Source organism: Sturnira hondurensis, unplaced genomic scaffold, assembly GCF_014824575.4.
Source record: "Sturnira hondurensis isolate 20B ecotype Veracruz unplaced genomic scaffold, ASM1482457v3 Scaffold0007406, whole genome shotgun sequence".
Taxonomy (NCBI): Eukaryota; Metazoa; Chordata; class Mammalia; order Chiroptera; family Phyllostomidae; genus Sturnira; species Sturnira hondurensis.
Genome location: NW_028080037.1, coordinates 2,968,498 through 2,985,336, shown reverse-complemented (window position 1 = coordinate 2,985,336; position 16,839 = coordinate 2,968,498). Strand labels below are relative to the sequence as shown.

The window sequence follows — 16,839 nt, the reverse complement described above, 5'->3', positions numbered from 1 at the left end:
CAGCCACTCACTCCTTCAAGTACACTGTCTAGTGTTGCCCGTCAGCACGGACACAGGCGTGCAGCAGGCCTGTCTCTTCGCTTGCGGCCCCTCTCTGCCAGGACAGAGCAGAGGCGGACGGCCTGGGTTCACTGCAGAGGACGTTTCTGATGGTCACTGGCGGGCTGGAAGTACAGGCCTGACTTCCCGGAGAAACACAGAGAATCTCGGCAGCAGCAGGATGTAGACCGCTGTTCAGACCGGCAAGGTTCCCTCCTGGCTGCAGAGCCACAGGCGAGGGACTCGGTGCAGGCCTTCAACACGGCACAGCCGGGAGCCAGTGGGTCTGCCAAAGAGCCACGTCCGACCCCGAATGCTCCGAGGAAGACAGAGGAGCTGGAAGGAAGTCTTGGGAAGAGCTGTGTGGACATCAGGCTCTCGCAGCTTCCGAAGAGGAACACGAATGAGCGCGACCGGTTGCAGAATGACAGTAGCAGAGATTGCACTCAAGTGCACCCCGCCCCCAAGCACACAGTAAAACTTTGTAGCAAAAATGCAGGACACAATCCGGCATATTGAAAAATATTAACACAAAACACACATTGGAATTCAAGGCAAAAATGCAAAACTGAATTCTAGAATATGTGAATAAATTCAATTAAGGAGTTTCCACACATCTCCACATTTAAAAAAATTATAAGATGCCCCGTATGAGAAGCCAAGAAAAGAATAAATAGGATTGAAGGAAGGGAAGGGGACACTAGTTGATAGGGGATGCCAATTTACAAGGAATATTTACACTGAGAATTCCAAAGAACTCGTTTCCATATATACATATCTATGTACATATGTAAGTACAGCATAAAATCAGAAAGTGGGTTTGGACTCAAGAAAATCACTAGCTAACTTGAGTTGCAGGTACCTAATGTGCTTCCTTCACTTACATGCCTTTCAAAGACACTTGGTTTGTGTTAGACAATAGCGGCCAATGAGAAGTTCCTGCAAGTGGTGTTCGCGCACGGCTGTAGCCATGGACGCACGGACTGCATGCCGCGTCCAGCAGCCCATACGGGCCTGGTGCACGTGCACGCGTGTGGTTGGCAGGGCGGTCCACAAGCCCACCATCCCAGCCCGTGCCAGATCGGCTGGGAGCCTGCCTGACCCGCCCAGACGCGTGCCAACTGGGCCCCAAGGATCACGGAGACGCAGGCACCCTCTCAGAAACCACCGAGCATCACCCAGGAGCGGCTGTCAGTCTTTAGACAGCGACCTTCCTCTTAACCTCGCATCAAGAAAAGGACCCAGAGGGAAAACACTTTGCCTTTGCTCCTACTTTCATTGAGCTGAGATGCATCCATCATTTCTAATCTAGCGCTTTCCCCCTCCTGCTAAACGAAAGTGGAATGGTGGTGGTGGTGGTGGGGGGGGGCAGGAGCTCCCATCACACAAGCGACAGTGCTGGTCCCACTGTCCCTTGTCACACCTGCTACGAGCGAGCAGCACGTGCGGCATTCAGCCAACGAATGCCCCAAGCGCCCCAGCCAGAAACCCACCTCTGCAACGGCCGGTTTCCCTGGAGCTGGGTGACCTAGACCTCCTACCGTCACAGATAAGGCAGAATGAAACGAAAAAGGTTCACTGGTGCAACTCGAGGCCACCTGAGTGCTAATTAAATGTCCTGCGATAAGTACACACACACACACTCTCTGCTGCATGACTCTGGATGCAGGGTCTTGCTAACTTTGGGTGCAAAGAAAAAATATGGAAGAAGGTACCTGCAATTTAGCAGCAAAAAGAGAAAATCGCTTAAAATACTTTTTGATTAAGGTATATTTAAAGAAATACTCTGTCAGTGCTCTCACGAACCCCCAGCGTGGGTCGCTTCCCTTCCCTGCAGGAAGAGACTCTAGTTCGGAGGCTGAGGAAGGCCGGGCATGCCCTCTCTCAGCCACCAGCCGGGCAGCTCCGGGCTAGGGTACCACCGACACTGCTAACTCTGAAAACGCCACCTTGACTCATAGGTGATCCTTGTGCTCGGGGGCGTGCTGCCCACAGGGAGAAGGGGCAGCACGGCGGACTCCCATGGGCTCCACAGGGCCCTGGCAGGCACGGCTGCTGTAGGGAAGGGAGCTGCCGTCAAGACCGCGTTCTTCGATGGAGCAGGGCCCCGAGTGCTGGGCTCTCCCAGGATGGAGAAGGCACGGTGTGAAGGTCACGTGCTCTCCTCCAGGGAGGGGGATGGGCAGCAGGCTCTGGGTGCTAACACTACCCCACGCAAGGCAGGGGCCAAGGGCTCTTCACTCCCTGCGCATGCACGCTGGCGGTCCCTGGGGTCCACCTGGCGGTGTTCAGAGACCTCACTTCTGCAGGTCACTTTTACAGAGCCCAACAAAGCTGTCCCACCAAGAACAGGGCATCCACACGCACCTCTGTGCCAAGCAGCCAGCCCCAGAGCAAACATCACCCCGAGAACTGCAGGGGTCAACTAATGGCAGGCTCGAGTCCTCATGCTGACACTGCCTGGGGAACACCCTATCCTGCTCGAGGTCAGCCCCCCACACACAGAGAAAAGGGGGCGGGGCCCACAGCCTCCGGAGAGCCTCCTGTCCTCCCCTGCCCTGCCCTTTGGCTGTCCAGGAGGGGGCAGATTTGTCAGGCTTCCTCCCCCAGTTCTATTCCACCTTAGTCTATTGACAGAAGCTGACTGGGCTACTGATTTAAAAACAGAAGGACCTGGGAATTTTTGCTGCAGGTGGGACAACTCCGCTCTTGGCTGCCAGCTGGGTCTGGTGGCCCTAACAAGCGACACTGGCTGAGCTGCGAGAACGAGGCTGAAGGCAGAGGCTGTGTCTGCTGGGCAGAGCACGCCCAGGAGCAGCACCCACTCTCAGTCTGCTCTCTCGGGCCTCTGGAGTAAATGAGCCCCGAGAGAGAAAACCTCTGCTGACTCTGACGCAGCCCCACCAGCAGGAACCACACTCAGGCTGACACAAACCAAACAAGCGACAGCCCTGGCTCCTCACCACTTAGCATGCGCCTCCCGACTCTGAGTGAAGCCAGAAGGTAACAAGGAAAACAAGTCAACTGGAGAACCACTGGAAGGTCCATCATTCGACCCCCTGCGTCCACACCCCTTGGTCTGAGCAGAGGTTTCGAGCCAGGCCCCGCCGAGCAGCGCCCGCACCCTGCCGCAGCGTCCCCGTCACAGCCTGCCTCTGAAGGTGCTGGGGGCCTAAACAAGAGTCCACTGCCGGTTAGGGTAGTAACTTTTATTTAGCATCTACAAGATTGTGGTATCTTGCAGCTTTCGGCCAGGTTTGTACAATCTCCATTTTTCAATAGTGCAACCTGTGCAAAAAAAAAGGGGGGGGGACAAAAAGACCAATTGTCCCCTCACTTTTTTATAAAACATCTATTATAGGCGAAACGAAACTTACCCATATTATAGATAAGTGTCTATTCACATTTGTACATTACCATTTTTAACAGCTTGAGATAAACTCTACAATGTCTTACAACACATTAAACAATACTCAAGTTACTGGGTAACAATAACAAGAAACCAACATACAGCAGAAGCCTCAAGTGTCCCTCACCGTCTACATCACGACCCCAGTAAGGTCTCCTTCTCAGGAGTGACCAACAAACGAAGATCTGAAGTACAAAAAGGATGGTTTGCAAGGTGGAAGCCAAGTTGTCCTTCTTTCTAAAACTATCTTAAATTAAGGAAAATGGAACTTTGAGAAAAGCAGGCTTGTAGCCGTTTTTGCAGCACTCATTAGGAATACTATTAATACATTAAAATTAACTTTTAAGAGTTTTATCACAAAGAAAATGTTTGTACTTATCACCTTAACAAGAAAGCTGGGGCAGGGAGAACGGGGTGGGGAGAAGGGCCACAGGGTTAGAAGCAACACCCAGGTAGGGACATTATAAAAATGCAATGACCGATGCGACACACCTACGAATGTTTCTCTCCGTCACGTGACACCTGTGTTAAGTCTTGTTTACGCATGCTTTGGAAAACATGCACTGTCAGAACAGAAACTAGGAAAAAACCTGAATGCGTGATGTGCAGCCTTTCGTTGCATGCTTTAATAACCTAGTGTTTAGTAGGTTGGAAAAAGAAACCGCTATATATTCTCTACATTTACAGACCCAAACGCATGCACCCGGGGAGAAGCGCCCCGGCAACGGCGTGGGCGCCCTGCATTGACCCTGAGCACTGTGGAACATTAAGTAAAGCCAGTTTGGGAAGTTCCAAGCATCTTCAAACCAACTGTGGTTCGCAGCCGTCACCAAACTCACAGACAGACAGATAGACGGACACACGCACGCGCACACCCCCTACTGCTCCCCCACAGTAGAAGTGTATGGGAAGTACCACGGGCAAAGCAAAAGGAGAGACATATGTGCCTCCATCGGCACTGCTGATTTTCAGTTTTGCTATCTATTCCAGGTTTGTCCTTATTCCCAAAAAAATTTAACTAGAGAGAGCACAACTGAAAAAAAATTATAATTCTTTGGAAACTGTCCCTGATTTTTATGCAAATGACATGCTCCAACAGCATCTCAGACGCATCCGTGTGGAAACCTGTCTGTCCTAAGTGCTGCTCAAGCTGGCGATGCTCTGGGGGTGGCGCTGCTGCCAGAGCTGCTTCTGCTGGACGGCGAGCTGCTGGGACTGGTCCGAGGTGGAGAGGAGGTTCACCAGAGGAGCCACGCAGTTCGCAGGGATGATCAAACCTGCCACCAGAAACGAGACTTTTATTAAAGGCCGCACCCAGGAGCACTCACACAGTATTTTACACTGCACGGCAAATTCCAAATAAGATGTAGGTGTGACAAACAAGACTCCACACAAAATCCAAACAAATACCTAACAACCAAAATGGCTCTTTCAGAAGAAACCCGATTCCTCAGCAGCGGTGCCCACAAACACCGGAGCATACCCGTGCATCTTCGTGTCTTCGTGGTGGAGGAAGAGGTCACATTCAGTACCTTCCTATCTTTCACTTCTTCGCAGCTCCCCAAACGCGCCAACACCGCCTCCTTTGGCAGGTACCAAGGTTCCAGCAAAGACCACGGAGCTGTGCCAATGCCAGCTGACGCAGGCACACGCCAGCCAACTGGACAGCATAGGCCCTGGCCTGGGGGACTTCGAACCCCTCCCAGGTGGGAGTGGGGAGGCCTCACTGTTCCGGAGTAGCTGCCGTGTGTGTTTTTACAGAAGACAAAAATTCAAGCTTTTGAATTTTAAAGGATGGACTCTAATTCAAATGAAATCTTAAAACCAAAAGTACTTGAGGGTCAAAACAATGCTCATGGATTGAGCACAGCCACAGGCTGCCCACCTGCAGCTGACGGCACAGAGGAAGGCTGCTCCAAGGAACAGATGGCCCGGAGGGGGAGATACGAGCACTGGGAGGACCCCCAGGAGGCCCAACACCAAGCTGGTGGTGGAACAGCCAGCCCCAGCCCAGGCCCCTGCAGGGTGCCAGTCCACCCTCTGCGCCATGGCTTTGAGCTACAGTCTCAGTCTGGCCCCGTAACTGTCACATGGCAGACAGACAGTCCTGGGCATGAGGCTGAGTGGAGCCTTCCTGCTGGGAGCGCACACAGACAGCAACGGGGAAGAAAGGGGCAGCGAAAAGGTCACCTCAGGACTTTAACCAGCAAGTGTCCACTCAGAGGCTTAAGTCCTGCTCAACATTTTAAGAACATACAAAGCACACTTTGCCCCATGCTGGAGGAGATGGTGAGATTCTAAGATCTAAGAACAGGCCTGGGCCAGGTCACTCGGTTGGCCAGTGTCCAGACACGCCAAGACTGTGGGTTGAACCCGGTCAGGGCATGTGTGAGAATCAACCAGTGAGTGCATAAATGAGCAAAACACCAAAGCTACCTTTCTCTACACACCCCTAAGCAATAAGTACATTTTAAAAGTTAAACTTAAAAAAAGGAAAAAACAGAGGTCTTTCCCCAGCGCTCAGACTCACCGACAATGCGCTGCCCGTCCTCCGTCCTCAGCCGGACTATCTGCATTTTCACGTTCGTGCCACTGACAGACGCGAGCACACCCTCGACTTTTGTCCAGACACTCAGTACCGAGCCGCACAACACATAGTACGTGCGGCAACGAAGGCCTATTTCACAAACTAACCCCAAGCTTGCTTTTTTGCAGTTGCCACGCCTAGGGGAGAGAGAGAGAGATTGTTCACATACACACACACACACAGACAAAAGACTTGCAAAGTCGACCCAAATTCCAAGTGGAAAATGCCATAACATCATCTGCCTACTACTGACAGTTTCTTAGATTACAATCCCTTTGGCACGCTGAATTACACTTTCCAATGTAAGCCATCACTAGATTTTTAAAATTAGTTATGTCTGGGGCCTACCTGTTAAATATCTTATTTACCAATTTCGGTATCAATGTAAAACAAACACTTTCCAGTTTAATATCCGCTAGTTTCCTGTGGACATTACTACATACACGAATGCTGACTTACAAAGTAACCTGCTTGCCCTGACCAGTGCGGCGCAGCTCGCTGGGGGTTACCCAACAAGGCCAAAGCCACCGGGTTCGGCGCCTGGTCAGGGCACACTGCCCAGGTTTCTGGTTTGGCGCCTGGTTGGGACGCACGGACCAGAGGGACCAGATCAACATTTCTCCTGCACCCCGAGGCTTCCCTCCCTCTCTTTCTCCTTTCCTTCCCCCAGCTCTAAAAATAAATAAATAAATAAAATCCCAGGAGAAAAAAATCCTGCCACTTGTTCCTATAATATGTTAGGTTAAGTGAAAAAGGCTTCAACAAAGAATAAAAAGCACATATAAAATTATTTTAAAAACTGAAAGAAAAAAAGTTTTATGGTTAAAGTTACTTTCACAATTCATCAATAAAAATATCTTTCCAGCCCTGGCTGGTGTGGCTCAGTGGATTGAGTGAGGGCCTGCGAACCAGAGTATTGCGGTTCGATTCCCAGTCAGGGCACATGTCTGAGTTGCAGGCCAGTTCCCAGCAGGGGATGCAGTTCCCAGCAGGGGGCCCACGAGAGGCAACCATACATTGATACTTCTCTCCCTCTCTCCTTCCTTTCCCGTCTAGATAAATAAAATCTTTAAGAACTAAAAAAATTTAAAAAATATCTTTCCAGTATTAATTCAAGATAAACACACAGTATTAGGGAACTTTTCTTGCTAAAACTCAAAGCAAATTTTTACATATAATTTTTGTAGGTTAACTTTTAAACAGAGTCTTCCTAATTTCTAACAGTACTAATTACTCACAAAACAAAAATAGTGCCCACATCAAAGCAAATCCATCTAACTTCATGTATATAAAAAAGTAAGTACAAATAATTTTCACACCTAGCTAAAATTCACCTGTGTATTTCATGTTTTCATGATGTGGGCTGAACACCCCGTTAACCAGATAAACATCGAAGAGAATCAAGAGCTTCAGAGGATTCAAATACCCTCGCCCAGCCCCGATAAACACTGCGAAACACTGTGAGGGTCGTGACAACGCCTGAGACCCACAGGGGCGGGGGCGGGGCAAGCAGCACAGGAGGCGCAGCCAGGGCTCAGTGGCCCAGCTTTTGTGCACTGTTAGCTACTTGAGGCACCCGTGGGGGCTCCCCCAAACTCCCTAGCCTTCAGAATAAAAAAACTGATTTGGGACTCAGGGAAGCTTTTAAAAGAGAGGAAAGAAAAAGGAAAACAAGGATGGAGAACGGGAGGGAAGACTCAGACTCAACACTGAGAGCAACACTTAAGCCCCATGACCAAAGGGCAGCGGGCAGCAGCAGCAGGAGGAAACTGACGGCATGGGGCCCACGCCTGCGCACTGGGGCTGGACGGAGCTGGACGGAGCTGCACGGAACCAGGTGCGGCATGCTCGTGTGTTCCCAGACAGAGTGAGCACTGCAGAGTGAAGGCACGCCGAATTACATCTCCACGGCACTTGGGAAACAGAGAGAAACCAAATACTAACCAATAAGCATGAGTACAAGTGTCTGCAGAAGAATTATACTGATCTAGCCAGTGAACCAGGGCGTCGTCCGAGACCACCTATGAAAGGAAGGAAGAAACGCCACCGAATCAGAATTGCATGACACAAACCAGCTACCTCTCTGGCCGGTAGAGCCAGCTTCAAACCCTGTCCACACAGAGCCATGCAACCTACTACTGGTTGCACCTGAAGACCACTTACCAGGTTCTACCATGAGGAACAAATTTCTCAAAGAGCTGGCTTAGTTAAAATTGTTCCCAAGTGACAATGCTTAAAATAGTGGTAGAAGGTATAACACCAATAATAAAATAGTAACAGCCCTGGCTGGTGTGGCTCAGTGAATTGAGCATGGGCCTGCGAACCACACGATCGCGGATCAACTCCCAGTCAGGGCACACACCTGGGTTGCAGGCCAGTTCCCAGCAGGGGACTCACAAGAAGCAACCATACATTGATATCTCCCTCCTTCTCACCTTACAGGTTTCTTAAAGGCAGATAACACTAAAACAGGAATACTAATATAACAAAACCTAACAAATTTTTTTTTCTGAAAACTATTTTCCAGTAATCAAGTATGAAATAATTTTATATACAAGTATGACGTTCTTCTAAAGATAGTTTCGATGTTATTATAAAATATAAATAGCGTACGAACAGAAAAATACCTTCTTATATTTCTTCTTTAGATCAGCATAAATTTCTAATTTCAGCTGTTTCCCAGTATTTGGTCTGTAAACTAAGAAAAGCTTCTTTTTGGGGTTCACTTCTTTAACTAAGATGGCCGTTTTCTTGTTGTTCCTTATCTATTAACAGAAGTGAGAACACGTGAAAACCAGTTACCACGCAGCATGAGACACACCGATTCCCAGTGCCGGCCCCTCAGCACACACTGAGACGCCAAACGTGAGCACACGGACGCAGAACCAACACAGCGACCAGGGCCACGTGCCAGAGCAAGGCTATCAGGCTGGACCCCGAGACTATCAGGCCTGGGACGCAGGCTGGGGGCCCGGACAGTCTTCAGGAGGCCATTGCGGGTGAGCCCAGACAGCACCGGCATTCAGGTGCCCGGCTCACAGCCCACAGAGCCCCTGGACCGAGAGCAGGAGTCAGATGTGGGCCCCAAGGGTCGGCAGTGGGAAGTTCTTCGCCCCCCGCCGCCTGTCTGAGCTTTTTCATAGTAACGTTACTCTTCTTCAAGTTACAATAACACACGGCCTGCAAAATAGCGATTTTGATCACTCATGTCCTCTGAGCCCCTCTCCCATCGAGGTGGACCCACCTCAGGGCCACCATGAGGGCGGGGTGAGGTGTCACATGCCGCAGTGTCCGGGGAGAGCTGCGCTGGGAAAGCCAGGTGCTGGCCACACACTACAAACCTGTGTGCGCAGAAGAGGGGACGCGTCGGACGAAAGAGGGAACGTACGGGCACATGATTTAAGTTGGACTCATGAGAGAAATCCTCAGAGGGAGGAGTTTTTGGAAGTTTCATTTAATGCAAGGAAAAGTATGGTTGGAAAATTAGTATCTCCTTTAAAGAATAGTGAACAACGACTAAGCAATAATCTTTGAAGGAAAACTGAAGGAAAAGGAAAAGTTTCCAAATAAAGGCATTTTTCAAGCCTTTCAACAGTCTGAACATTCTGCTGCGCAACTAAGTTTTTATTTTAAGGTCACTCTTACATTGGTAAAATAAAAAAAAAAAAAAACTTAACATTTTACTTTTCACAGATATTGAAGTTCCTTAGTCCTTTACTTGTTCAAATGATTTGAAACATTATTCATATGGTTCTGCAAAGCCTACAAAAACAGTGATTAAAGTGAAAGTTACATTTTCAATTTTTTTTATCAGCTGATGTAAAACACTCGATCAATTTACACTGAAAGCATGTTTCAAGCAAATAGCAGTGTGACCTGACTTGGCAGCGTCCAGTTAATTCGCCGTCAGCACCGCCTGTCACAACGCAGAGGAAAGAGAAGTGATCGGACACGGTCTCCCTGGTGCTGACACACGGGAAAGAGCTCACGAGGTGTGTTCTCCTACCACTGTGGGAGTCCGAGTCGCAGAGCAGACCTCCCCGGGGCACCCCCTCCAGGGTCACCCCTCCTCCCGTGCGGCCACCTGACAGAAGGAACCCAGGCCCGATGTCACCACACCCTTTCACTTAAGGACAGGCATCATCAGCTCATTCATCGAAATCTACCGACGTTTTAAATTCTGGCAATAATTTCAAATAAAAAACCAAAAATCAATACGCTATGTGAACCAATCAAAATCCCATCTAAAGGAGAAATACGGATAAAACCTGGTGAATTGTATCAGTGTCCTGGCTGTGATATTACACTATACTTTTGTAAACTGCTACCATTAGGGGAACTGTTATACAAGGAATTTCTCCGTATTTAGTTACAACTTCATGTGAACCTACAATGATCTGAGTAAGATTCTCAAGCAAACCAACCCAACTAAGAGCCAGATCCAATTAAAGAGCTTTTGCACTTGGGTGAGGAGCCAGTAAACCAGGCCTGGGGACCGAACCTGGCCCACAGCTCCGGAGTTTCGCAGTGTAAATGAGGGAAGGAAGGTATGAGGGACGGAGGGAGGGGAGAAAACCCAAACCACACAGGGCCTGCAAACCCTGTAACTGTCCTCGCTGTCCCTTCAGAGAGTCACACAGGGCCCTGCCTCTAGACAGGTCCTCTGCAGCCTGGTCCTGACTGCGGCGCCTGCACAGATGCTCTGCACCAGGGAGCAGGACCGTGAACCAGGTCTTCATTTACAACGGGTCCCTCTGTAAATATTTGTGACTGCGGCGCCTGCACAGATGCTCTGCACCAGGGAGCAGGACCGTGAACCAGGTCTTCATTTACAACGGGTCCCTCTGTAAATATTTGTGACTATCCACACCCTGGAATGGGACTCAGTTGCAAAAATGGAATGGAGCTCTGCAACAGGCCACAGCGCAGGTGAACCATGAACCTGCCATTCTGAGTGAAAGAAGCCACAAAGGGACAGACTGCAGGAGTTTGCTTAAATATGGAGATGCACAGAGATGGCAGGTAGACTAGAGGTTCCTGGGGCTCTGGGAAGGGGAGGGGGGCTTATTGTTTAACGGGTGTATTCTATTTGGGATGATGAAAAAGTTTTGGAAATAGTAGTGATGGTGTACAACACACTGTGAACATAACTAATGTCACTTACACATGGTGAAAGTGGCAAATTTTGCATATACTTTATAACAGTGCAAAAAATAACGCAATATATGAAAAAATTGTAATTACACAGTAAATGGATGAACTCTATGGTATATGAATTATATCTCAATAAAGCTGTTAAAAAAGATGAAAATAAGAAAAAATAAGATACTAGAAACAAAGATCTAATGTATGGATACAAAAAGGTACTGATAAAAGGAAAAATTCAAGGAAACAGAGGACTAAAAACTGCGCAAAAAGAAAGAATTCAGAAAATTTTCTCACGCGATTTAAAACCACATATTTCAAGAGCATGTCACATACCTAAGAATACTGACCAAGAATGACTAATAGCAACAAACACTCTAACAAGATCACAAAACTTTAAAGGGACCATTTTTGGGCATGGAGCCAAAAACCCCACAAACACACCCTCAAATTAAAAAGTGAAAGCAGCCCTGGCTGGGGCGGCTCAGGGGACTGAGCACGGGCCTGTGAACCAAAGGGTCACTGGTGTGATTCCCAGTCAGGGCACATGCCTGGGTCCCAGACCAGATCCCCGGTTTGGGGTGCATGAGAGGCAACCACACACTGTTTCTCTCCCTCTCGCTCTCCCTCTCTTCCCCTCTGCCTAAAAATAAAATAAACAAAATCTTAAAAAGAAGAAGAGAAAATTAGAACACCATCGAACTTGACGGCACTCTCCGTCAGAGCCAGCAGCAGCACACTGAAGACGAGTTCAGGGGAAGGAAACGTGCACTGAAGGCCTGTGGCCCACAGAACCGGCTCTCGGGCCCAAAGACACAGCCGGGCCTGCAGAGCGCAGGGAGTCCAGCCTCCACTGGCGGCCTCCTGGAGAGCCCCGCTGCAGAAGGGGCCTGCGACCAACACAACGACCACAGAGAGTGTCACCACAGGACCAGCGAGGGAGCACTGAGTGTAAGTCACTCTCTGCAGAACTGAGACATGAAGGCTCAAGAGTGCGCTGTGTAACTGCCACATGCTGACAATGCACAAGGGACACAACTATTTTTAAGGAGAGAGAATGGCAGAATATGAAAAAAAAAGTAATTAAAAAATTGTACTTTCAGGACTACTGTGTTACAGAATCCCTAGTGTTTCATCGCCCTGTGTGCCCTGGAGAGCAAGGAGTGTTAGTACAGAAGAAAGAAGACACAGATGCCGAGACGAGACAAGACGCCCCCGTGTACCAGGCGTGCATGCGTGCATGCTTCTGCGTGTGTACTCAGGTCAGAATGTAAACACACACACCCACACTTTCCTCTCCTTGGCTTGTTCCACAGGCAAACACTAAATAAAAGAGTGTACTCACACTAATAAGTGTACATATACAGAAAAGCCACAATTACAGTGATAAATTATCAAACCATAGAAACTTAAACACAACTCGAAAACTGGAATAAAACAAGCTGAGAACCCCAGTGTCCACAGTGAAAACGTGTTTCACCTTCAAAGGAACATGTCTCACCTGTAGGGACAAATAAAAGCCATCGTCTGGTCCCGCCAGCTCAGCCCAGATCTTGGTGGCTTCCTCCCAGGACATTCCCCTCTCCACACTAATCTGTCAAAGAAACAACAACAATGAAATCTGACTCCCTTCTATGAGCACCCACCAAGGACGGCCCACCTGAACGTCGCCTGACTTTGAGACTTACTGTATATAACTCTACGTGACCAGATGTCGAATATCCTGGAGTCAGAAACTTCTTAACATCACTTTTCCTCACTTTCTCATCTCCAGAGCCAAGATCTTGAATAAGAAAAAGCAACACATAAATGTAAAAAGAACATTTTAACAGGAATACATGCGATGGTTAAAAAATCTTCCCATTTACCTAAGATTCCCATATCATATCTTCCATTTTTTTTGGCATTCTGAACAACTGCAGTGAGCGTGTCTGCAAAATACTGAAATAACGCGTTCTGCTGATGCACCTCCATGCCCAAAATCCTATTTAAGAACTTCCCGATGTTGTTATAATCTGCAATGACAAGGTTATGTGAAAGGTTTAACAGACATGGCTGGCAATTAAATTGTGTTCATCAGAGCTCAGTTCAAAACCTCCATTTCTCGAGTCTTCCGTCCCAACTTGTGCGCTGTCCCCAGAACAGAGCATCTGACCATCTCCGCCTCCAGCAACTGGCTTGACCATAAGCATCCACTCAAAATGTCTGATGAACTGCGTTTTTGCACCTTCAGCTCCAGTTACTGAACACGATCTGACATGCCAATGTTCCCCAACATTAAGTCTCAGCTAGTTAAGTTTTGAATGCTACAAATCAGTGAAGGTCAGCTCTGGCTGCACAATTACAACGTTTCAGAACTGTGAAAGGTAACCCCACTGTCTGAGCTCCAGCTTGGACTTCACTTTTTTAAAAGCTCCACAGCTGCCCTGACCAGTATCACTCAGTGGGTTGGGCACTGTCTTAGCAAAGCAAAATGTTGCAGGCCAGGTCCCCAGTCCAGAGCATGCAAGAAGCACCCAATTGATGTTCCTCTCTCAAACTGATGTTTCTCTCCCTTTTTCTCCCTCCTCACCCCTTTCTAAAAATAAATAAATTAAATCTGTAAAAAATAAATATCCCTGGCTGGTGTGGCTAAGTGATTCCCAGTCAGGGCACGTGCCTGGGCTGCGCGAGCCAGGTCCCCAGGACGGGTGTGTGAGAGGCAACCACACATTGATGTTTCTCTGCCTCTCTTTCTCCCTCCCTCCCCCCCCACTCTCTAAAAATAAATAAAATCTTTGAACAGTACATAAATTAATAAAAGCTCCACAGCTGATCATACGCAACCTGCGTTGAGAACTGCTGCTCTTCACACAGAAGCTGAACCTCTCCCAAGTAACCAGAACAGAAAGAGCCCGCCCAGAGCTCTGTGAGCTCTCAGTAGCAAGGGATGGAGAACCAGGAACTCAAAGCCTCCTCTTCAGGCTGACGGAGGCATAGAGAACAAAACGGGCCTTACTGACACAACACCAGCTGTGTGCACGAGCAAAACCAACATTGTTACCTTTATCGAGAGTGAGAATTCCCGAGCGATCTTCTACATTTATCAGGCCAACTCCTATCAGTCCTTGTCGGACATCTGTAAGAAAATAAACTCATAAAAAACCCGACAGTCAAATCAGCTGTTACCTGACCAATCGAAGCAGACCACGCTCTACCATTCACACAGCCCAACACTGGCAGCGTGGCTCAGTGGGTTGAGCCCCAGCCTGCAACCCAAAAGGTCACTCCGGTCTGACTGCTGGCCAGGTCCCCACCGGGGGCATGCAAGAGGCAACTGATCCATACTTCTCTCCTTCCCCCTCCCTTCCCCTCTCTCTAAAATAAATAAAATCTAAAAACAAAAGGAAAAGAAAGAACAAGACAGCCTATGTATCTTCCACGGCTCTTACTAGCTGAACTAGATGGAACCTGCAGTTCCCCAAGGCCTTCAGGCACCCTGAAATCTTAAGCTTCACACTGTATTTTGTTACTTCATAGAAATGGCTCATCTTTCCAAAAGCACTCTTCGGCAGGGGAGATCCCTGGCTACACAGCTGTCACCGGGGAATTTACACAATCCTGGACATGCAGCAGGACACTACCTTACATAACTATGTAAATGAGAACAGAAACGTGCTTCCTTCCTAAACGTGACCCACCAGTATTTACAAGGTAACAGCCCCACCCCCGCAACGTGTGTACAGTCAGCACGTTCTGAATCACATTACTCAGAGGGCAGGTTATGGAACTCTAACAAATAATACTGCTGTCTTACAAAGTAAGAAAGAGAAAAGAATCAAGGGGAGACATGGAGACATTTACACTTCCCTGCAGCAAATGAGCAACAGCACTCTGCTGCACACTCCAAACTGCCTCGATTCTGTGGGTAACCATTGCACAGCCAAAGGGCTCTACAAAACCTCCTCCTATGGGAAACTCATTTTATCCCCCAAAATGACCAGCAGAGGCTGAGGCAAAAGTACGTTAACAGCTGTTTACATGGAAAATAATACAATTAAATAAAAAACTCTGAGTCCTGCCCAGGTAGCTCAATTGGTTAGAGCGTTATCACAAGACAACACGGGACTTCCGGCCAAGATGGAGGCATACATAGACACACTGTGACTCCTCGCACAACCAAAATAAGGACAACAAAAATTTAGACACAAAATAGCAACTAGAACTGACAGAAAAACTGAACTGTATGGAAGTCAGACAGCCGAGGAACTGAAACACACACATTCATCCAGACCGGTAGGCAGAGCAGACTCGGGTGGCCAAGCGGAAAGGGGTTGTGGCAAAGGAAGCGGTGACACCAGGCACACAAGGCACCCTGGGCGTACAGATGGCGATGGCAGACCATGGGCACGGGGTGGCAACAGGCAGACCCAGCAAGGTAGCTATTGTGAAGCAGGGCACCACACGCAAGGTGGTAGCTGACTGGCAGCGGTCCCACATTCGCATGTAGATAACTGGGGAGCAAGACAGACCACGCAACCCAGGGTCCCAGTGCCAGAAAGTACAGCCTCAAAACACTGATGGAAAACACCTGTGGGGGTTGAGGCTCAGGGAGAGACTCCTCACAGTGAGCTCTCACTGGACAGACCCACAGGGTCCTAGAACGTACACAAGACCACCCACCTGGGCACCAGCACCAGAAGGGACCAGTTTGCTTAGAGGAAGTGGCAGAAGGGACTGAGGTCCAACAAAGAGCGGAACAAGTGCCACTGTCACCTCTCGGACCCTGCTCTTACGTATAGCATCACAACCCAGCTACTTGGGTTGCCCCACCCTGAAGAACACCTAAGGCTACGCCCCTCATACCTAACAAGTGTGACAAGACACACACACACACACACAAGAAAAACTGGCCCAAACACAAGAACAGATCAAAGCTCCACAGCAAATACAACTAAGCAACCAAAAGATAGCCAACCTATCAGATGCACAGTTCAAAGCACTGGGATCAGGATGCTCACAGAATTGGTTGAATTTGGTCGCAAATTAGATGAAAAAATGAAAGCTGCACTAAGTGAAATGAAGGAAAATGTACAGGCAACCAATAGTGATGGAAGAAAACTGACTCAAATCAATGGAGTGGGCCAGAACGAAGAAAGAAACAACCAAACAGAAAAAAATGAAGAAACAAGAATTCAAAAAAAATTAGGAGAGGCTTGGGAACCTCCGGGACATCTTTAAACATTCCAACATCCAAATTACAGGGGTACCAGAAGGAGAAGAGGAACAGCAACAAGTGGAAAACTTATTTTAAAGGAGAACTTCCCCAATCTGGCAAAGGAAATAGACTTCCAGGAAGTCCAGGAAGCTCAGAGAGTCCCAAAGAAGTTGGATCCAAGGAGGAACACACCAAGGTACATCATAATTAAGTTACCCAGGATTAAAGATAAGGAGAGAATCTTAAAAGTAGCAAGAGAAAAGGAGACAGTCACCTACAAAGAAGTGCCCATCAGACTGTCAGCTGATTTCTCAAAAGAGACCTTACAGGCAAAAAGGGGCTGGAAAGAAGTATTCCAAGTCATGAAAGGCAAGGACCTACATCCAAGATTGCTCTATCCAGCAAAGCTTTCATTTAGAATGGAAGGGCAGATAAAGTGCTTCTCAGATAAGATCAAATTCA

The 16,839-nt window shown here is 48.3% G+C and overlaps 1 protein-coding gene across 5 annotated transcripts in view; it reads right to left on the bottom strand.

Annotated features, from left to right (window-relative positions):
• Positions 1 to 3,233: 3,233 nt before the first annotated feature.
• SBNO1 (strawberry notch homolog 1) overlaps positions 3,234 to 16,839 on the bottom strand; it is a 51,457-nt gene continuing 37,851 nt past the window's right edge. For all 5 annotated transcript variants that reach the window (XM_037051935.1, XM_037051937.1, XM_037051936.1 and 2 more), the window contains 8 exons: positions 14,224 to 14,298; positions 13,049 to 13,195; positions 12,869 to 12,963; positions 12,682 to 12,774; positions 8,663 to 8,800; positions 7,980 to 8,056; positions 5,979 to 6,172; positions 3,234 to 4,725 (listed from right to left, as the gene is read on the bottom strand). In XM_037051935.1, the coding sequence (XP_036907830.1) occupies positions 4,583 to 4,725; positions 5,979 to 6,172; positions 7,980 to 8,056; positions 8,663 to 8,800; positions 12,682 to 12,774; positions 12,869 to 12,963; positions 13,049 to 13,195; positions 14,224 to 14,298 (962 nt within the window). In that variant the 3' untranslated portion in view covers positions 3,234 to 4,582. The remainder of the gene's footprint in view (positions 4,726 to 5,978; positions 6,173 to 7,979; positions 8,057 to 8,662; positions 8,801 to 12,681; positions 12,775 to 12,868; positions 12,964 to 13,048; positions 13,196 to 14,223; positions 14,299 to 16,839) is intronic.